Source organism: Aedes albopictus, chromosome 2 (assembly GCF_035046485.1).
Source record: "Aedes albopictus strain Foshan chromosome 2, AalbF5, whole genome shotgun sequence".
NCBI classification, from domain to species: domain Eukaryota; kingdom Metazoa; phylum Arthropoda; class Insecta; order Diptera; family Culicidae; genus Aedes; species Aedes albopictus.
The window spans coordinates 344,025,114-344,048,782 of NC_085137.1; the positions used below are offsets into that span (position 1 = coordinate 344,025,114).

The 23,669-nt window shown below is 37.2% G+C and overlaps 1 protein-coding gene across 1 annotated transcript; it reads left to right on the plus strand.

The window, feature by feature from the left end:
- The first annotated feature begins 9,231 nt into the window (after positions 1 to 9,231).
- On the plus strand, positions 9,232 to 23,647 carry LOC109424126 (oligodendrocyte-myelin glycoprotein-like). Its single transcript, XM_019699223.3, has 2 exons — positions 9,232 to 11,094; positions 23,526 to 23,647. The coding sequence occupies exon 1, from the start codon at positions 9,524 to 9,526 to the stop codon at positions 10,838 to 10,840; it is 1,317 nt and encodes a 438-aa protein (XP_019554768.3). The 5' UTR covers positions 9,232 to 9,523; the 3' UTR covers positions 10,841 to 11,094; positions 23,526 to 23,647.
- Positions 23,648 to 23,669: the final 22 nt, after the last annotated feature.

A 23,669-nucleotide genomic window follows, 5' to 3' on the forward strand; every position in this document is an offset into this window, starting at 1 on the left:
GTCCAGGATCTTTTCGTAATGGAAATTTCCTTGGCTTCCTTGGGCATAGAGTATCTTCGTGCCTGCCACACGATATACACATGCAAAATGGTCATTGGCAGAGGAAGCTCTCAGTTAAAAACTGTGGAAGTGCTCATAGAACACTAAGCTGAGAAGCAGACTTTGTCCCAGTGAGGACGTTACGCCAAGAAGAGGAGAGGACAATTCTTCACGAAGTTATAAAGATTTTTGAAAAAGATAAAATTATCCGATAGCCAACTTTGAGCTGTTATATCTCCGGATTCAATGAACCGATTGCAATGAAATTTTGACCATTCATGACTTATATAATGAACTCTGGAAAACATTTGACTTAACTTGAAATTTTTAACAAGCGAAAAAGTTATAGCGATTTTATTTTTTTCACGATTTTTAAGTAAATTGGTCTATTTTTAATATGCATCCCATTACTGTTTCAATTTATTGGCGGCTATGTTGTTACTTTCCTTCAAAACGCATTTATATATAAGTCAATTAGAGGGAAACTAAATGAACTATAATTTGCATCTTGAATTTTGAAACGATGTTGATGTTTTGGATAATTTGGTGTTTTATTAGAAAAATAATCTAATCATTTTAATTTTCTTCCGTGTTAGGAATATTAAGTTAAGTCAATTATTTTGCATAGCTCATTATATAAGTCATAAATGGTCAAAATTTCATTGCATTCGGTTCATTGAATCCGGAGATATAACAGCTCAAAGTTGGCTATCGGATAATTTTACCTTTTTCAAAAATCTTTATAACTTCGTGAAGAAGTGTCCGACCTTTTCCAAATTTTGTCCACTGATACACAACTAGTTGAGAAACACACAGTAAAAATTTGAAAATATTTGATGCACTTTTCGAAAAGTTACAGCTAATTGAACATTTTTTGAATAGTGAAAATTTTGCCTGTCCCGATCATTTTGTCTATCCCCTGTAATTTGAAATGCACCCGATGCGTTATTACGGGTGTAGGTATAAAGGCCTTAACTCCAGAATGATTTGGATGGCCTAAGGTGTCGCCATTGATGTGCAGTTAGTCTTCCACACTCCCTGATTTACATGTATGGATCTAATGAAATCAGTTCTGACATTCATACAATAGTTTGATATACTATTACAGGTAAAGGCCTTATAATCAGAACTCCAGAGCTATTTTAAGTTGCCTAGAACATCAACAGGTCATGACTACCATCATTTCATGTTTCAAAATGTATATTTGAATGTAATTCATCAAATTCAAGTGATATTAAAAATAAACACAACTATTTGTATTCAGTAGACAAAGTTCAAAACTTCTGGACGTTTTGGATAACCTGGAGATCTATGTTACAGCTGTTAAAGGACATAAGACTTTTCTATCTAACAGCCCCAACCCAATCAAAGAATGTTGTGCAATTTCCATTGAAATATATCACATGTACATAGAAATAAAACGCGGGTTCGAGTGAAGAACAAGTGGTGTACACTACATTTACAGCTATATCTCCAAAATGTTCTAGCATAACATAATCTCCATATATGCATATGATAGCACAACTAATCCCCTTGATAAAAACATTTTGGTTGTGCAAATCTACCCACTGGGTCAAAAGATATAAGTAAAACTATGCAAAAAAAAGTTGTCCACATCCTTTAACCCTTTGATGCCGGAATTTTTCCAAGCATTATTATGGAGTTTTTTCTACGTTTTTCGGTATTTTTGGTGGCCAATAGCATAAAAACGGAAGAATATTATGCAGAATATTTTTTCTGGATATCCTAGGTCACCCAAACTATTCTTGAGTTTTGATCCTTAAATCTTCGGGTATAACGGTAACTTTTTTCATTATACAAAGCTACGATTTGTAATCTATCATGTCCAGTAAGTCTTCTGAAAGGTTATTAGATAATATTAGATCAGTCGGGATATCCTAGGTCATCCTAAGTGTTTTTAAGTTTAGATCTTGAAGTCTACGGGTGTAACGGTATTTTTTTTTTTTTTTCATTATACAAAGCTACGATTTGTAATCTATCATATCCAGTAAATCTTCTGAAAAGCTAATAGACAGTATCTGATCAGTCGCGATATCCTAGGTCATCCAAACTGTTCTTGAGTTTGGATCCTAAAGTCTAAGGGTGTAACGGTAACTTTTTTTTATTATACTAAGCTACGATTTGTAATCTATTATGTCCAGTAAGTCTTCTGAAAGTTCAATAGACAGTATCAGATCAGTCAGGATATCCTAGGTCATCCAAACTGTTCTTGAGTTCAGGTCCTAAAATGTGCGGGTGTAACGGTAACTTTTTTCATAATACAAAGCTACGATTTGTTATATATCATGTCCAGTGAGTCTACTGAAAGGTAAATAGACAGTGTCAGATCAATCGGGAAATCCTAGGTCATTCAAACTGTTCTTGAGTTTAGATCTTAAAGTCACCCGTAGACTTCTTTCATTAAAATCTGTAATCTATCATCTCCAGTAAGTCTTCTGAAAGTTACAGTGGTTGTTTTTATCAACTTGGCTTTATAACAATAAGGAAGCCCATAATATCCCAAAAATATATAACAACGCTTATTGTTCCTCTAACTACTTTAATAAGTAAGTACAGTGAATTCTGTAACACTACTTAACGTAGTGGCAAAAGCTATTATCACAAGTGTAGACCTGAAGCAATGGACTTCGGAGTAGTGTGGTTGATCTGGAATATCTCTAAACTATCTTGAAATGACTCATGGTGTGCCAGGGGGATTACAGATTACAGTATAAGTTCATTGTGAGAATCAATACTGTTACTATCGAGAGCTAAACTTCAGGAAGTTTGAACGACTCTCAGTATCCCAAAGGTTCATAATAATATATAGTTAGACTTCAGGTTGGTCCAGCCCCCGCTATTGATTATAAAACGATACTCAGTATGACAGATATAGCTGATGTTACGAGAGTAGACTTGAAGTTCTGAACTCAAAAATAGTTTGGCAGACCTGGAACATACCATAGTGTCTCTAAATGATATTTCAGATTTCAAGAGCTTCACGGATCTCAGCAGATTATACTATGCAATTATTTATGGTGAAAACACATAAAGTTTTTCTTGTAGATTTGAAGGACTTCATTATATAACAGTTTGGACGAACCTGGACGTCACAAAGGTTTATAATAATAAAAAAGTGTAGCCTTCAGATTGGTCCAGTATCCACGGGTAAATATGCAACGTTACTCAGTATAGCAGTTATGGCTGTTGTTACGAATGTAGACCTGAAGTCCTGAACTCTAAGGTAGTTTGGCTGATCTGGAATATCCCTGTAGTGTCTATAAATGACATTTGAGATTTCAAGAGCTTCACGGGTCCCAGCAGAATATGCAATACTTACAGTTTATGGCGAAAACACATAAAGCTTTTCTGGTAGAATTGAAGGACTTCATTATAGAACAATTTGGACGACCCTGAATGTCCCAAAGGATTATAATATGCTGGTAGACTTCAGATTGCTCCAGTAATTGCGCTTGTTTATGCAGCGTTACTCAGTAAAACAGATATGGCTACTGTTACGAGTGTAGACCTGAGGTTCTGAACTCCAAGGTAGTTTGGCTGATCTGGAATATCCCTGTAGTGTCTATAAATGACATTTGAGATTTCAAGAGCCTCACGGGTCCCAGCAGAATATGCAATACTTACAGTTTATGGCGAAAACACATAAAGCTTTTCTGGTAGAATTGAAGGACTTCATTATAGAACAATTTGGACGACCCTGAATGTCCCAAAGGATTATAATATGCTGGTAGACTTCAGATTGCTCCAGTAATTGCGCTTGTTTATGCAGCGTTACTCAGTAAAACAGATATGGCTACTGTTACGAGTGTAGACCTGAGGTTCTGAACTCCAAGGTAGTTTGGCTGATCTGGAATATCCCTATAGTGTCTATAAATGATATCGTAGATGTCAAGGGCTTTACGGATCCCAGTAGGTTATGCAATGCTATTATTTGTGGCGAAAATACACAACCTTATTCTTGTAGAATTGAAGGACTTCACTATGGGACAGTTTGGAACACCTAGAACAACCCAGAATATAAAATACCTTTTGCTAACCTTAACGAAGGCTAAATGAATACATATATACGTGACCCACATCCAAGCTCAGCTTTTAAAACACCTGGTATGTCAATTATTTCGTTTTTCCAAATTTCATGGTGTTCAGGATGTCCTAGGTTTTCAATGAAGCCCCAAATACAAATATTCACATTTTTCCCTAATAGAGGACTCAATTTGCAATAACTTTGCCGAAGACAGTATTCTGTTTTATCGAATGGGTGAATTTATAAGCCGTTTAAATGTTGGGGTCATATATGACCCCTCCGGCTCCAAAGGGTTAAGGGTAACAATGCTTGTCATACTTTCACACCACCGAGACCAACCCCCCCCCCCCTTAACCCTCTCCAAGCGGGACGTATTTCATGGATCACCCCTTTATGGCTGGCTTTCCGGAGAACCAGTGCACAGGCTTTGAGCCACTCTTTTTGGAGCACACACGCTCTGATTTACATAAGCATAACCCGCTTTCCTGTCAGCCTTCGTTTTTGTATTGGTAGAGTTAACCGTAAGGCCTATCCTCATTGTCTGTGTCCAGAAGAACATAAGGTTCCTCCACTGCCCTGAGATTGATTCCAATTAGATCAATATCTTCCGCAGAGCCAAGGAGCATGTGCGACCGTGTGATGATATTGCAATTTCTCTGCACGGCAGACCTCCTCATCGCTCCTTCAAGTGCAACAGTTAATTTGAAAGAGCATCAACCTGCTTCAATTCATCTGAGGTAACAAACGAGATAGACACTTCGTCTGTGATCCGAATACTTGATTATGTTCCATCCAGAATCTGAAAGTAAAAAACCATCTGAAAATGATTCTATAAGGTTTTTTTCAGAAAATCTGCTGATATTTCTTTAGAAATATATCTTGGGATACCTTCCAGGATTTCTCACAAGATTATTTCGTAATTTTCACGCCATTTTTGTGATTATCGCCTTCCGAAGATTCGTCCGGGTTTCTATCAGAATTTTCCCAAACTTCGAACAATTCTCTCCAGGATTCTACCTTGAGAATCTTGCAGGATTCCTGAATTCCGACCGCTTTCTCTTGGAGTTTTTCACAAGAATTCTACAGAATTTCTTTCGTTGGTTTTTTTGGTATTGCTCACAGAGTCTCGAAATTCTCATGAATTGTCGTCTGCCGAAATTTCCCCGAGTTTCAGCTGGGATATTTCTCAAAGGTTCCTGCAGGATTTCTTTTGAAGTTTCACTTGAGATTTCTCTCGAGGTTTCTCTAGTTTTTTCAAAAGTTTACTTCCGGTGTTATTCATGGAATTTCTCTCAAGTTTTTTTTTTTTTACTTTCTCCTAACAATTTCTCCGGATTGCCTATTGGGATTACTGCAAGAACTATTGCTGACATTTCTCATGGAGTTCTTCCTGTGGTTTCTTTCAGATTTTTTAAGCTTTTCCTTGTAGTTGTTCTCAGATATTTTTTTACAGATTTTCTCGGAATTATTCCCAGAGTTTTTCCTAGAATGCCGAATGAAAACTGACACGAGATTATGGGTGCTTCTTATGAGATTTATTTAATAGCTGCTTCCAGAATTCTTGCAGGGATTTTTCCTGGAGCTTTTTAGTTTAAACCTAGTCGTGCATTGGGGTCATTATTGTAGAACGGGTTCCAAACAACCGAGCAGTACTCCAGTATGGATCGATATAGGGCACAGTACAAGGATTTAAGGCAATGGACGTCCATGAACTCTTTAGCAGTTCTAAATATGAATCCCAGTACACTCGAAGCTTTCCCGACGACATAGCTGATATGCTGTTTAAAGGAGAGCTGTTCGTCCAAGACTACACCAAGGTCTTTGATATGACTAACACGCTCAATTTGGGTACCTGACAAATTATAATTGAACAGTATAGGCCGTTTTTTGTTCGAGAACGAGATCGCCGAGCACTTAGATGGGTTGACTTCCATTCGATTTAAGGTACACCATTCAGCAAATGCATCCACCTGACGTTGAAGGAAATAGCAGTCTTCAATTAAGCGAACACGAAGGTATAGTTTAAGATCGTCCGCAAAGGATAATCGCGGTCCTTCGATCATCATGTTTACATCGTTGAAATAGATAGTTAAGATATTACTTTATCAATACAATAGCAGACAAGATTTGTCGATCTTTTTTTTGAAACATCAAAAGAAATGCCAACATTCAGCGTCGAACCTACGACCTTTACAGGCGGAGATGCTTACCACTCAACTGTGGCTCACTGTTGTGAATGTCACGGGAATAAGACGAATAAGAGCATAAGCTTCTTCGTTTCCTCAGCTCAGAAAGAGGCATCTCTGGGTGTATGTGTTGCATTTCATGTACCGTCAAGGCGCCATTCACCGTGGGGGCTCCATTCACCGTGTGCCTTCGAATATTTTTTCATTATCTCCATATTATGATCCCTTAAATTTCACCAATACAACACTAATGTATTGTTACCATGTCAAAACGCTCATTAGGAACATTCAAAAGTATCATTTTGATACTAAAGTGTGTTTACATGAAGCGAGTTTCTGCTCGTTCACTTCATTCATAGTAAAAAAACAAAAACTGCGCTAAGGTGATTTAAGCGATAAACTAAATGTAGTAACGTTTTTATTCCACCAAGAAGCAATTAAATTATCAGGTATGTATTTTGCATTACCGAAGTAAGTTTAACAAGAAAGTACGATTACTCGTACTTTTTAATTGAAATAAAAAGGCACGGTAAATGGGTACCCTAAAAATCAATGGTCTCCATTCACCGTGCCCCATATTGTCCCATATATCTAGAAAAAATCGAAAATTTGAACATTCGTTTTACTAATAAAATCTTGCAAGTTATTACTTAAAATGAATTTAAACGAAGAAAATTCTCTTGGCTGGGTTGTTTTGATCATTTTTAAACAAAGTAGAATAAAATTGCTTATACACGGTGAATGGGTCCCTACTACCACGGTGAATGGAGACCTACCACGGAGTTAGGCGACCCTACTACCCTTTACTAATTGTGCTATATCACCAAATTTTGTGAAAATTTTTCTACTTCTGTGGATATTGCTTTAATTTTAACCTATAACGAAGGCAATTAAAAGCGGCACCAACAATGTTTATAAGACTGGTGTCAAATGACAGCCCTTATTTGCCCCGAATACTCTTAGATCCACGGTGAATGGTGCCTTGACGGTAGAAGAGCTAAATTAGTTCTTATGTAGAAATTTTCAGATATTTCGACAAGAACAAAAATTGATATCATATCACTTTGAGTTATTCATGCAATCTTCACTAAATTTTTGAATAACACATCAAAATCACATCAAGCTATGACATCAAAAGTTGATATATGATTTAGATATTCTCTTCTACCTGAGTTGAAATCCACGGCGAAACCAGGAAAGAATTCAAGGAAAATTTGTCTAAAATCATTCGCAGGTTTTAAATGTTAAACCTGCTGATAGGTCCTCAGGAAAACCGCCGAGACCTTATCAAGGTCTCAGTCTTTTTAACAATCGACCGGAACTGACGGCATAAATTGATTACGTTTTTTTATGTTTTTATATATGCTCACTTATGCGGAAAAAATCAATACTTTGCCTTGAGTTGGATGAAAATGGGAGCATATATGCTTAGTAAGGGAAGTGGTACCTTATACAGATAATTTTTTGGATAGAATTTCAACAGATTCAAAGGGTGCACTATGTTGGGCATGTAGACGTTAGACATCTGCAAATTTGTTTAGCGAAATTTAGGCTTTTATCAGCTTATGACTAAAAAAACTTATAACTTTAAAGAAAATAAATGATTGGAAGAAGACCTGGAAATCACGGCGAGCGTGGAGTTGGTGACAGTCATTAAATTGCGACAGCGACATTGAGCTCAGCATTCAGCATTAGATACGACTATCCAAAGAAAATAGTTACGGCAATGTGTTGGCAGATTAGATTATATAATTGGTACAAAACTATTAGATACTCAAATCAACATCCTGTTCCACTAATCATAATTGAGCCTTCCAGGGGTCCTAAGAATACCGGCATTGTGTGAATATTAGAGAGCTTAACCGTTCGGGATCCATGTAGCCGAAATGGTTTACGCGCGGTTATTTAACAATAGGGGAGACCGGGGAGACTTGATCCCTTTTTCTTAATTTACCTGAAACTTTAAGAAAAAACACAAAACTAGATCCGATTTCCGTACAAAATGGCAGGTAAACATCTATTGCAAGTTAATACACAACAGAAGGTCTTTAAATTATTGTCAAAGTTTTCAAAACTGTGTTTTTATGGAGGCATGTCTTATAATGTATTTTACAAAAATAGGTGACACTTGATCCCCCTTTCAGCACATGGTTTATTTAAAGGGAAAATAATTCCAGAGTCTTCCTATTCAGTTTCTTTTCGAGTTTGCTTGTATTTTTGATGAATATGGAGTGTTTGAAATTGTAAGATTTCCTTAAGTTTTTAAGGATATGCCGTATTTTCAAAATGGGGAGACTTGATCCCCCTTTTATTGGTTTGTACTAAAGTTAAAATTATCTGACACATTTTATCGTTGAATAGACTAGAATTCCAAGTAAATAGAGGCTTCCGAATAGAATTTTATTTATCACATATATAATGTGTGTGTAACCCTCGAGGGATCAAGTCTCCCCATGTCACTGTTGTGTATACTAAGCTGAATTAATTAAAATATGTTCACATTTAAAAAAAAAACAGTCGTTTGTCCAGGAGTAGTTTTGAAAAAAATATGCTAGAAGAAAAATGTTTTTGATTCCGAGCAAATATGGGGGGAACAAGTCTCCCCAGGGATCAAGTCTCCTCAGTCTCCCCTACTATGTTGAGGGTACTCGATTCGATTCCCGGTCAGCATCAGGATCTTTTCTAAAAGAAACCAGTTAATAACTGTGAAAGTGCCCCTTGAACACTGAGCTGAACACCCGGTTATGCTTCTGTACACTTAGGAAATTTGATTTATTGGCAAATATCCATGTACCGAACCAACTGAATTAATCTGGTGTACAAATCTCTCAGCTGTATATTTTCTGATTGGTTCGATCACGTTTAATTTCCTACAAGATGTGTAATAATTGCCGGCTTGCAACTCTAGCATTTCCAGCCATTCAAATCACCGATTCGGGCTAATCGCTTTGATTGGTGAACAATCCGATAAACGGTTTATGGGCTTCCACTTTGCAAAACAAAGCTTGTCAATCACCACCAGGCACAAAAGCAGCCTCCGTTTTTGAGTTGTTCCATTCATCCGCGTAAATTATGCCCACAACGATGATGGGTGATGCACGGCGCCGAAGATAATGGTACCCTCCGTTGGCCGGCAGAGACCCCGCTAATAAAAGTAAAAGTGAACCACGGCGCTCTCGCTACAAACCATTACGGACCTTGAAGCGATCCGAACCTGGCCACTGGTCACAGTGTAGTTCGTAACGGCGCAGCGATGAGGTTGCAATCGTTTCGGTGGGCTTCGATGGCCCAGGGCTTCCTAGCAGTGGCTCTCGTGTTCACTATAGCCCAAGTCGCGTGTGATGTGGTGATTTGCAATTATGAAAAATTCGAACTGTACGATAGTATGTACCACAAGAAAAAGGACGATTTCTGTGTATTCAACGAAGTGTACATGTCGGCCAGCATTCGGTATGGTGATTTTATGGCCAGTAGTTTGGATTACCAGAAAATTGCGTTTACAAATTCAAAGTTTCCCATTGTTCCACCCTCGCTTTATCGAAACTTTGACGACATTCGTGAGCTGTACGTAAGAAGATGTTCGCTAGAATCCTTGAGAATAACGCGACTGATTGAAAAGATGTACGCCGGAAACAATCAAATCACCTCTGTTATTGTGGATGGAAACGGATCGAATAACCTGAAGGAGTTGTACTTGGAAGCAAACATGCTAAAAGACCTTTCGAATATTACCAACCTACCAAACCTACAAGTGCTTGTTCTGGAAAACAATTCGCATCTTGGAAACATAGATCTCGCCGTATTTTCAAGAATGACAAAACTGTGGAAACTGGATCTCGAAAATGTTGGCATGACTAGAATCGTGAATAGCCTTAGATTAAATCTGCAAGAACTGAAAAGGCTAGATCTCTCAAACAATCAGCTCACCTACGTAGACATGCAGCTGTTCCAAACGTTCTCCAAATTGGAGCACTTATGGCTCAACGGAAATAAAATCTTCTATATGGAAATGGAACCCATCAGGACCTTCTTGCCGGACATCCGCAGTATAGTGATCGATGATAATTACTGGGGCTGTCAACATTTATCAATTGTTAGCAAATACCTTCTCGACAACAACATTATCATCCGAAGTAGTGAATGCAAAACTCGATCAGTTCATAAAGTGTGTTGTTCTGATACTACGGATCTGATTGACTACCGATACATAATAGAAATGAGCATCAAATCTGAGGCGAAATTCCAAACTGAAATCAAAAGTCTTGAACAAGCAAACCACAACCTACATGAAACTGTCGAAGGAATGCGACTTCAGCTGAACACGCTGATCCAAAATTATACGGGAATGCTGGAAGAGAGGAAGAATATAGCCACTCAACCCCCACCAACGCTGTCACCATCGTCTGAATCTGCCGAGGACTATTCGTACTACGAAAGCAGTGAGCCAGAGAATGATGTCGAATTGGATCCAGACGCGGACCATTCGGCACAAAACTCTGGAGGGGAAAACTTCACCATAACGGAGGAGGAGAATAGTGCGGAGCGAAGTCTACCGAGTAATAAAGTGTAAAGTGATGGAAAGTTTTTAATGATCATGGATCATTGCCATTTCCGGAGAAGTGCGATAAATTAAGTGAAATCTGTCGATAAGCTTCAATATTGAAAAGTGCTGATTGGAGTCATATAATCATGTCAAATGAAGTGCCGTAAATAGTGTAGAAAAGATGTGTGTGCAGTAACCAGTGTAGATCGTTGAATAATAAGCTCATCTACGAGAATCGAACTTATGGATACTTAATTTTACCTCAGATGCAGATTGTAAAGGTAATGGTAAAGCTTACGAAGCCTTTGCTTCAACTTTATTAAAAATGAGCTATCTGCAATGTATGTTTAACCCTAAAAGGGAAACCTTCATGGCCTCAGTTTCGTCACCTCGCTGAGTGTGTTCCATTAAAGACGAGCTCTGAAAGGCGGCTGGGGTCCAAATGGACCCCAGGTATCCCTTTTAGGGTTAATGTAGATGTTAGAAGCGTTTCCCATCTAATTTATGTGATTTTATGTGACATCATCCCATAAAAGCATAATTCATTTTTATAAACACCCATTCTTAATGTGCACAATTCGGTATCTCAACATAGATATAATAACGTATGATATGAAAAAAGGCGCTCTCCATTAACTATGAAGACTCAATTTTGGTACGTAGGTAATGGACAGGCCCAAACGTTCTTACGGTCAACAGTAGGAAGTGGAGCGGACTTGGTGTGATGGTTAGAACACTTGACTATCACGCCGAGGACCTGGGATCGAATCCCACTCCCGATAAACTCACAAAACTTGAGTTCTTCCTTCGGAACGGAAGTAAAACGTGGATCCCGAGATGAACTAGCCTTGGGCTAAAAATCTCGTTAATACAGATAAAAAAAAACAGCAGGAAGAAGGAATGTTAATTCATCAACTAGTAGGTAGAGACGTACTCACTAACATTAAAACCGTCAGCAGATCTGACTTGGTACATTCGGCTATACATTTACTCAATAAATTGAATGTATTTGCACAAAGGTATAGTTTGATACTACCAACTCACAGCCATAACCTAAATATCCATGAACTTTCCGTCGATATCCCTTTTGGGACGGAGCGCAAAAAAGTAAAATCTCCATACAAATGGCTCAACTTTGGCTCTCCAGAAGTCTTACATTTCCCAACAAAACAACAATTATTTTTTTCCATTCGTAAGAACTACTCTTAATCTTTCGATTTCTAGCTTTGACTACCTAGATGAATCGAAATAAAAAATATGCGACGGATAAAACTTTTTCATGTTTTACGGTTTTTGTCTACTTTTTGTTTACCTTGTTGTGGTAAATCTCACAGGCAACGAAAATAAAAGTTTATTTGCATACATACAAGTACAAGTAATGACTGAATTATTGAAACTGTTCACATAACATAAAACAAAGTCTAAACAAATGAAAAAAATATGCAAAACTGTTACCGTTCAACAGCACAATTGTACTGATGATTCGTCACGAAAGGGATATAAGCCGAACTGTTCCTGAATTCTGAGCAGAGTTTAAAAATTGCATTTTCAATTAGTACAATCAACGTGGATTTTGAAAATTCTTAACAGAGGGATCAAAAAAATTCATTCTGATGAATGAATTTTCTCACTTATTCATTCATTTTTCTGTCACTGACAATTTTCACTGAGAAATAGAACTAGACCGTAACTCTCATCAAGTCGGATTGTGCATCTGTTAACAATAATTGAACATTTTACGACGTGAGACAAAATATTCATGACAGAGAATTGAATGAAAAAAGAGGCATTCAGCTGAAAGTGGCCAAACGCGAATGAAAAAATGAAAATGACAATTTTTACTTTGAATCTTCATTTTTTTTACACTCTGGGCTTTGATAAAATTCTTGCTTTCAAAATAAAGTATTCTCAGAAATTCTGAGAATACTATATTTGCAAAGCAAGAATTTAATCAAAGCCTTGATGAACTTTTTTATGACAAATATTCCAATGTTTTGTTCAACGTATAGGCAGAGCTGGATAACATCAGACTTCTCAGTTGACTGCTTGACCACCTTCACTATCACTGGAGGCCCATCAATATCAAGACGATAATTGCTAGGATAAAACTTTTTTTATAATCATAGATCACTTTGCAGTCTTTGACATTTTAGGCTATATTTCATTACTTACATGATTCATGTAAAATATTACAAGAAAATGCAAGCAACTGAAATTTCCCAGACTAAATCCCATACAAATTTCAACCACATTACAGAGCACGAGGGCGCAACATAATCGCCAAATGCTAATCAGGTTGCATCTCGCAAATTGTTGGCTAGATAACGGTAGTGAGTTAACGCCAAATAAGAACGAAAGCGATGCAAGCGTCATAAGTGTCCAATTGGGTTGTTTTGCGAATAAAATATTGCTATTTTCCATAGCCTAATCGAAAGAGCTCATTTTCCTGAGTACAACGTGAATTTATTAGATTTTAATACCTTTGTTTTGATGGTTAAATTAACAAAACAGTTTTAACTTTCGTGGATAGAATGACAGTTCAATCGATAAAATGACAGTTCGACCCGAACAAAAAATTTACAAACTCTAAATGCATTTTAAAAATAGTTCCCGGACTTCAAAAATTCTGAAATTTTGGATAACGACTAATTTTTGGGCGGAAAATCAGATTATGAAATAATCTGGATACCCCTAAAGAACCCAATTGACGAACTGATGAATATTTGAATCAACCTTTGAAAATAAGAACGATGGATAGTGAGAAGAGTGAGACGTCTGTATGTATGTGGCTTTAGTTACGTCAAGATTGTGTTCTCTTACACATATTTATCGTTTGCGTTGACTTTGTTCACTTTTGTAAATTCCGACGAAACACCCATCGCTGGTTCTGCATCACTACCGGTAGTCTCTAATGTGGTCTGAGCCTATATTGTTGCTAACCGTATTTCAGGTTTAAAAAAAGCCACGGTTTGATATGTCACATGCATGGGTTTGGATTATTTTTGTATTTTTATTTGGCCACTTTCGGTGGAACACCCGAAACCGATTACGGAACACTACCGGTAGTTTGAAATGTGGCCTGAGCTATTTTTCTTGCAAACCGTTGATCAGGTTATCGAAAAAGTCACGATTTAATGTGTATCTGTATTGGTTCATTCTACTTTTACATTTTCCAATTCCAATGGAACACCCGGAACCGGCTCCGGGACACTATCGGTTGTCCCAAATATGGTCTGAGACTATGTTCTTATTAACCGTTCATTGAGTTATCGAAAAAGCTGCAATTTGATGTACCGCATCCATGGGATTGGTTCCATTTTATTGTTTACACTTCCGGCGGGACAACCGGAACCGACCCCGTGACAGTACTGATTGTCCCTAGTATTGTTTGAGTCTAGTTTCTTGCTAACAGATTTCCTAAAAAGCCGCGAATTGATGCGTGGTTTTGGTTCATATTTGCATTTGACCGATTCCGGCGAGACAACCTCAACTGCTTCTGGAACACTACCGGTATGTAGTCTCTAATGTGATCTTAGCCTATTTTTGCTAGCCACTCATCAGGTTCTCGAAAAATCTGCGATCAGATGTGTCGCATGCATGGGTTTGGTTCTTGTTTGCATTTCGCCACTTCTGACATGAATCCTGAGACTGGTTCCGGAACACTACCGATAGACTTAGGTTTGGTCTGAGCCTATTTTCTTGCTGGGCGTTCATCAAGTTATCGACAAAGACGCTATTTAATATGCCGCATGCATATGTTTTGGTCCCTTCTATATTTGTCCACTTCCGGCGGGACACCCGGTTCCGGAACACTATCGGTTGTCCCAAATATGGACTGAAATCATTTTTTTGCTAACCTTTAATCAGGTTATCCGCGGTTGTATGTGTCACGGTTCCAATATGGTCTGACAATATTTTCCTGATAACTGTTCATCAGGTTATCAAAAAAGCCGCTATTTGATGTGTCGCATGCATGGGTTTTGTTCACTTTTATGCTTGGCCATTTTCGGCGGGACACCTGGAACCAGTTTCAGAACCCTACCGGTTTAGATATGATCTGAAACTATGTCATGTTTATCCACTGTTATCACGATCATTTTCCAACAACGAACTTATAACATTTCGATTTTTTGAAAAATAAGGGACGGCCTAGTGTACAGTATAGTTGGCCAAAGATACTCTATGCTTCCATGAATGTGTTTTATAGATTGCTCTTTTTTAATACAATTAATCGTAAAACTAGTCCTAGTGGAAAATGGTTTCTCATTTTCACGAACCATTTTTTTTATTTTGTTAAAAAAAATATTTGTGTAAAAACGAAACACATTTTTCACCAGGCAAAAATTCAGAAGAAATTTTGATCATTCATCTAAACGGGTATGGAAACCGATTTAGAAAATATTCAATGAAACATCAAAAACCAAAAAATTACTTACCAAAATTATGCTTTCTGTCCTCCAAAGCTGGCTCCACCCTTGGCAGAGATTTTCAGGGCGAGTCTGACTTTGGGACATATACAGTAGACGTTCGCTCGGTGCAAACGGTTTAACTGCAATGCTTTTTAACTGCAAGTCCGCTAAGTGCAACAATTTTGCAGTTATCGCACCGCTATCAGTCAAAAACGAAACGTCAACAGAGTTGCGATGTTTTTCAGATGCACTACAGCTGCATTGCGATGTTTTTGAGTGCATTCTGGCTGCGTCCAACAGCAATTGACAACTGTTTGACGGCTGTCAGTCGTTGCAGTTAGCGAATTTCATTCGGTAACTGAAACATAAACATGTTGCACTTATCGAACGTCTACTGTACTTAGCGATTGGCGTCAAGTCCGGGTCTTCATGCCCCCATCTAATTTGCTTATCAAAGTGAAAAATTTACTATCTCTGCACTACACACGGTAGTTAAAAAGATCGAAACAAAAACACTTAACCCTGCCTGGGAATTATTTGCAAAATTTCTACTCAATTTGATTTTTGGAAAGCGTTGTGCAACCCACCGTGAAAATGTCAATATTTCCCAAAATTGGGCTTGAAAACTTATTTTTATATTTAGTGCACATTTACATTAAGCGCCGTCACCAACTTACGTTACGCTTCGAAAAAAATCTGTTTTTACACTTCGGATGCATCAACGCCAAGAAAGATCTTGTAAAAAGTTCGCGTAACTTCAAAAAATCGTGCAAAATAAAATCCAAAGGATATTCTTTTTCGCAATTTGCCCTCTGAAAATGATCAAAATCGCGTAAAAAAGTCGCGTGTTTTCACTTTTATTTCGAGCACATCTCTTCAAAAAAACGTGCAAAATCAAATCGTATATATCAGCAAAGGCTGATATTCAGAACCTTTCCATTTGAGCACGGAAACAACATAATTTTAACATAACCGCAATACGACCTATTCGAAAAAGGTACCGGTTGATTCGATATTCAACAAATCGTACCGTAGCAGACGACCAGCTTTTTGAGTTTCACCAACTAAGGATTGTTCATTTTATAAAGAGGACAACTTTGCAAGGCTATAAAAAGAAAACGCGTAGTTCAAATTTGAGCAGCCTTGGTTAGTTGTTTAGTACATTATATTAGCAGATAATAACCATAAATAAATTGGTTTAAAATTATTGAACTTCATAGAAATGTGGTAAAGTGTTTCGAGAGATCAATTTTTCAATTCCCAAAAACTAAAGATAAACACAAAATTTCTGTAAAACATCGGTGTATCGTTTTTAATTGCAAAAAAAGTGTTTGCCATGCTGCAGCAGTTTGAGTGATACATATTCTGGCAAAATATAAACCTAATCGGAATAATGGTTGTTGAGATATTAAAGTTACAAATTGGACTCGATTTTCAGAATAAAATTTATTTGTTAAACAAAAATGTATAAAAATATTAAATTTTGAATGTTTTCAATGGATCTAGTCGAAAGTACTAATAATGCAAATTCAAATGCAGAAAACCGCTTCTTGATAGCATTGTTGGCTTGGTTACTGTGCTTCATGGCAGTTACCGGAGATAAAACCGCTTCGTTCTATGAAGGTTCTTCTAAATAACGATGTACTCTATTGCAAATACAACGTAACAATGATGTCGAAAATAAAAATTAACATGTAGTTATTTTCAAATAAGGTATATAATTAAATAGGGTCAGACCTTGCTGAAAATAAATAATAAGAAGCTTCTCTAGAATCAAAAACTTGCATTTATGGAGCAATTTTTCATTATGGTCATCATTAAGTATTAAATTTATGATGAAGAATGTACTTTAAAGCATATTTTTTTTCGGTATCCTTTAGAATGCGATTCTCTTCTTTACTGGACAAATTTTGAACTGATTCCGTAGTGTTATTGCATCACTGGACTTAAATAAGTATTTTTTATCAATTTCATTGATAACAAGGCAACTCACTATATCAAGCTGTATAATGCTTGGTGCATTATTACTGACCAACTATTACACTCTACCTTTAGAAAAATAGTATTAGATCCCAACACATTGAAAAGTTCATGAAAATTTTAAAGTTATGTATGTGAAAAGTTGTGTAGAATTTTGAGAAATGGGGTTTTATTGAGTTTTAACGAAAACCGCTTCAGTTCCATAACTAAGGACAATTTGTATAATGTTATATTTTTCCTACACTGTAGAATAGCTATGGAAATTTATGCAAAAAACCGATAATGATTTTATTGAAAAATAAAAAAGATATCACACAAATAAGGTGTCCTCTTTATAAAATGAACAGTCCCTAATTCCGTAGTGGCTCTGCTTCAGGTATGGAAACAGGCCAGGGTCGTGATGGCTACGATCTTCTGAATGTTTCCAAAGCTTTTCTGGTCTAAAGTTCACAATTGATGGTGGGTTCGGCACTACTAGCACTTAACAACAATGCACAAATGAGCATCGATTGAGCTAAATTTTGTACTGTAACTCGCTTACATTTTATATTTTAATAATACGTTGAGAAAAAAATTAAGTTGTTTTTTTCGTATTGAAGAAAATACAAAACTTTTTTTTTTAAATTGCTTAAATTTAAGGAGATTGTCCCATATACTCACTAACTTGATATATTTTTTCTAGAATTATTTCGCAACCGCAGAACTCGCTCCCCTGCAAACAAAAGTAGCTGAATAACATCTTATAGAGCCAACGCCTCTGGAAAAAGTTCTCCTGAACTCTACCAGATCTACCAGTTTAATTTTCTATGAGCATTACTTCAGTTGATAGCTTTTCTATAAATTTCAATTTGGTATGTATTTATATATCGGAAGGTATGCATTTTTTAAATAGGTACACGAGAAACTAAAAATTTGGGCTCAGTGTACCAGTTGTGGCAATAGTACTTCAAATTCGCCATAGTTGATTTTCAACCTTTAATGGTACAAATCGGCAAGAAAATTTTCATGAACAACAGATCACGTTCACAAAAGATGGTTGCAATCATTCAAACTTCACAATTTGCGCAAATTATGATAGAAATAAATCATTTTCCTTAACTTTTCGGCTTCCTTGCACCCTATTTCGCCACAGTGTACCAGCTATGGCTAATCCCGTAAGGAATGCATGTAAATAGTGCGAAGTGGAACCCAAATTAACAATTATGTCCATAACTGGTACAGGGTTCCTATCATTGGCACACGCCGTAATAAATACTAAAAGTAGTTTTGGCTCCGTTTCTATAATTTTCCTGTAAAGTATGAGAACTAACCAATCATTTGACATATCGATGACATTCGTCGGTCTTCTTCTTATTTTTGTATAAATAGTCCTTACTTAGTGCGATAACTGGTACAGGCACTCTATCGTGAAATTACACAGCGCAACATTTTTTTGTCTCAAGAGCAAACTTATGTGTCTCCGAAGGTTTTTGGGCCGCTGAATCCGAATCCGGGCTCAGATTTGCTCTAACACGTCACAATTTTGAGCTATACCTCAATTTATAGGGCAAAATATGCGATTTTGGGCTTTTTTGACTGCAAGCCATTAAGCATGGAAATATTTTTTAAGCAATCAAAAGGTTAAATGGTCAATTAACATCTAATTTAACGACTTATGCAAAATATTTCGTTTTACTTAATCAAATTTGATAGATTTAAGCATTTTATGTTAGTATGAAAACTTGCATACAACTTTTGGAGGGCGACTTGTATGGGAAATATCATACCTAACATAAATCGCTTAAAACTATCAAAATCGATTTGGTAAAACGAAATATTTTGCATGAGTCGTTAAATTAGATGTTAATTGACCAATTAACCTTTTGATTGCTTAAAAAAAATATTTCCATGCTTAATGGCTTGCAGTCAAAAAAGCCTAAAATCGCAAATTTTGCCCTATAAATTGAGGTATAGCTCAAAATTGTGACGTGTTGGAGCAAATCTGAGCCCGGATTCGGATTCAGCGGCCCAAAAACCTTCGGAGACACATAAGTTTGCTCTTGAGACAGACCAAAAGTTAATTTTTGTTACGCTGTGTTATTTTTTTTCTGGACCAGCATAATTAGTTCTGTTCTTTACTTCCATAGCTACAGATAAGGATCGGTAAATTCGCCTCACTCCATTCATATTCACTCCTCTTTGCTGAAGCGAATCGAGAAAGATGCAGCAAACGGATAGTCGTGATCAAACACGCAACCCCATCACCAGTGGGAAGCGATGCGCAAGCTGGTTGACATAGTGGTTTCGCAGCGCGGTGTCACGAACACTAACGCAAATCTACTGGTTGAAAATACGCCCATTTGATTTTGCCGGGAACAGCTGATTTTTGTTTACTATTTTCAACCAGTAACTCAGGTTGTGTTCGTGTAATGCATCGTGTACGTACACGCAACACTACTAAAAGCAGAAACCACTATGGATATTCGTGACCGATCGTCGCAGTTTGGATCGCAAGCGAATGAATGAATGGCGAATGGTGACGAATGCTGGTGAGCGATCGAAGCGGCTATTATCATAACTAGAAGAGAATTTCTGCATGTAATGCATACGTTTTTAGTGTATTGTTGTTGAAATGCTAGATTAGCAAAGAAAATAATAAACATTTTTTGAAAACTTCAAATATTTGTACGCGCAATATCGCTTGTGATGCGAATGTGGACGAATGTTTAAATTCCATGTATGGCTTCCCATCGTTCGCCAGTGTTTGCTGTCGGCGCTGACAAGCAAACACACAAACTAAAGCAACAACCGTTCGGTGCTGACTGTATTTAAGTGTGGAAGAAGATGAAAAGTGGAAATCAGGAACCCTGGCTACAGATATACAGATTTTTATGATGGTTATTTGTGGGGGTGATACACAAATTATGTCAAGCAAAATTCGACCTTTTTCGACCTTTTTCGAGTTCACATTTTTTACAGTCAATTTGTCATATATTTCTGTAATAAATTCATTTTTTTATTAAATTCAATATTTTACCAAACTGCGTATTAGGCATACTTCAAAGACCTTTTGAAACTTTTGTTACCGTAGCTGTATCGCACATGTTGTGAATATTCGAATGATTATAGCTACCAAGTATTCGCTAAATCCAATTTCGTCTTCAAAAGTTTTTTTATTCTTCAACCAGTTAACCTAATTTACAGCTCTTTTGTCCACTAGGGTTCTGCGTGAGCGATTCCAATTGGCGGCTGCACTTACACTTTGTACAGCGCCTCCCAAGTAACACACTTGTCACCGAAGAGTCACGGCGGCGCAGGTTTTTGTTGCGCAGAAGTCACTGTGACTTACTTCTAACAAATAAACACTTACTTGCTAGAAGTAAGTCACAGTGACTTCTGCGCAACAAAAACCTGCGCCGCCGTGACTCTTCGGTGACAAGTGTGTTACTTGGGCTGAATGTATTCTAATTCTAATTCGAACTGGTAGCATTGCGTTGCTATCACTTTTCTACCCTGTCCATGGGTAGAATGATGTGCACGAGGATGTTGATATGTGGCTCTTGTTCCTACTCCAGTCCGATTGGGGGTGCATTATGAGTAGCCGTTAGCCGATATCCAAGTTTTCGGGTCCGTTAGAGCATATGCTCAGAAGAGGGTCAGGTGTCAGCTGCTCTCGGGGGGAAGAGCAACTGACGAAAAATTGCAAGTGCCGGGGCTGGGATCGAACCCATGACCATCCACTTATGAAGTAAACGTGTAACCACTACGCTATGGGCCCCGGCATATCATCAAAAGTGTTATTAATGAAATTTATGCATAAAATTGTACATTTCCTGTAGTAATAAAATTTTAGTATGGAAATTGCATACTTTCAACCGTTATCTTTGGATTTATTAATATTTAAACTGAACAAATTGAAAATTTAGAAAACCTGTAAAAGTTTTGCGTAGCTTTTCACATGTTGGAATAGTCAAGGGGTTGCATACCTTGCGGGGATTAAAAAATCTTACTTTTTTATTGCATTATTTAAAAGTAAATATAGCGGAACTTACGTATTTTTGGCAGTTTTGTTCTCTTCGTCATGGGAGTTTTTTTTTTGAAACCTGTTGGTCTCAGAGTTAGCCTCAAATCCTTCCCAACCAAGCTGAGTTTTATGCCCAAATTTTAGGCAATTCGACCCACAAAAACCCCCCATGACGAAGAGAACAAACCTGCCGATAATACCCTTCGTCGCCCTACTAGCTAAACAATGCACATTCCAAATTGGAGCACTATAACTAAAGTTACAGCCAAACCCGTGCACATAGGAGGGGTTTTGGGGGTTATATATCTCCCATTGTATCCCCAATGTTCCATCCATACACTAGGTGCCCCTCCGTCCTTTGTTAAAATTAGGAAAAACCCCTCCTTTTCTGTGCACGGGCCGGGTTACAGCCCATTGTAGCGCACGCCTTCCGTAAGGACAAGGCAAAGCGTGAAGCTTTCCACGCGATTATCTTGAAATTGATATTTTTTTTAAGCGCCGTTACGGTGATCACGATATCTTAAAAACTAATTGACATATTTGCAAACTTTTTTTATTGTTCGTTTTCGAAATCTCGAGGTACTGAATGGTTCACTTTTCACAAACAAATGCTACATTGACTTAAAAAAAAGCTTTGAATAAACTTTTTACAAAGAAAAGACGACTTTTTTGTTCACCATGAAGGGTTCTTAGAAAGGGTGCGCGCTACAATGGGCTGTAACTTTAGTTCTAGTGCTCAAATATTTATGAAATTTGGAATATGTATAGTATACTGCCCATGATCGCATATCAGTCCCATCTTTGCTGGGTTTCCTATTCATATGGGACAATTATGCGATCATAGGCAGTATAGCTAGCACAGAGAAACAGACATCACACTCCGCCCGCTTCCCATCGATCACCTTTTTAACGGTTGATTTAAATTTTCGGTAGTTGGTCAATTAACCACTCACGACGATTCCTCACTACCGCCACCTAGTGATAGCCCGACCAATCACAGTAAGTTAGCATTGGGCGGCTACGTTTTCGTGACATTTTTTTTTACATATTAACTTATAACATATTTTCAGTACTTATAAAGGCAAACTGATCAATTACACCTGAAAACCGTGGTTGTACTTGTTTTAAAGCATTGAGTTTGACCTTATCGATAACAATTCAGAAATTAGACGCCCAAAACTATGGAAAGTGATCAATTTTATCTGAAATCACGGTACATGATGAACAATTAACAAGAACGTATGCTTACACCACATATGTTTCCTAAGGTAATGGTCACTTAAAGCAGAGTCAAAGATTTTAATATACTATATTTGGCAGAGTGTAATGGCAAGAACATTAATCTGTAGGCCCTAAAACTTCCACTACATAGAGGCTTCAGCCTTCTTGAATCGAAGCATGTTCGTTTTTTTTATTTGTCGCTGTGAATTGTCAAACATTACTCGAATCACGTAAATATATTGTTGATGTTCTTCTTCTTCTTATTCTTCTTCTCCTTCTTCTTCTTCTTCTTCTTCTTCTTATTCTTCTTCTTTTTCTTTACGGCTCTACGTCCCCCCTGGGGCTTGGGCTATCTCGCTTCAACTTAGTGTTCTTTGAACACTTCCACAGTAATCAATTAAAGGCCTGTTTTGCCTGCCATAGCATGAATTTGTATATTATAAGGCAAGCGAAATGATACACTATATCCAGAGAGTCGAGAAAATTGTCTCGACTGGAACGGGAATCAAACCCATCGTCTCCGGATTGGTAATCCATAGCCTTAACCACTAGGCTATCTGGAGACCCCAAAACCTACTGTATGATGAGTGAAAAATTCAGTCAAAAACATGCATTTCAACTTTTTGTCACCACACACACCCCCCCCCCCCCCCACCCCCCTTTAAAAAAATATGGCTGGATTTTGCATTTTGAGGAGGCATATAAAAAATATTTATCAAAATCCGATGAGTTTAATATTTTTCAGATTAAATGTTTCATTATTTTTGTACCCCCCTCCCCTCGTTGCCATGGTGGGAAAAGTGAAAAAGTGAAATAAATATTTGTAAAGTACACCGGCGCAAGTTGAAAAGAGTGGGGCAAGATGAAAGGCTAAGTTTTGAAATAGATTTCAATGAAATTAGGAAATTTATCCTCCGCTTAAAGATTGTTTGAATCAAAAACTATGTGTTATGGCAATCAAATTGTTTATCATCATTAGTAAACATCATGTTTTTATTATTATTTTTTTAATAACGACGGATTGTTTTATGGCTTAAGCTTATAGAAAGTAGTTGAATGGGTCAATAATCATATGTTTTATTTCATCTTTCTATTCCAGGAAGCACCAGCAGTGGAAATCCACTCGGTGAACGAGTAACCAAGTCAACGTGTTGCAAAAGTTCAAATAGCGATAATTATTTATTTTGCAAATTTTTGTATAAATTTATTAACTTATTGAAATTTCTGACGTATTTATTTCATC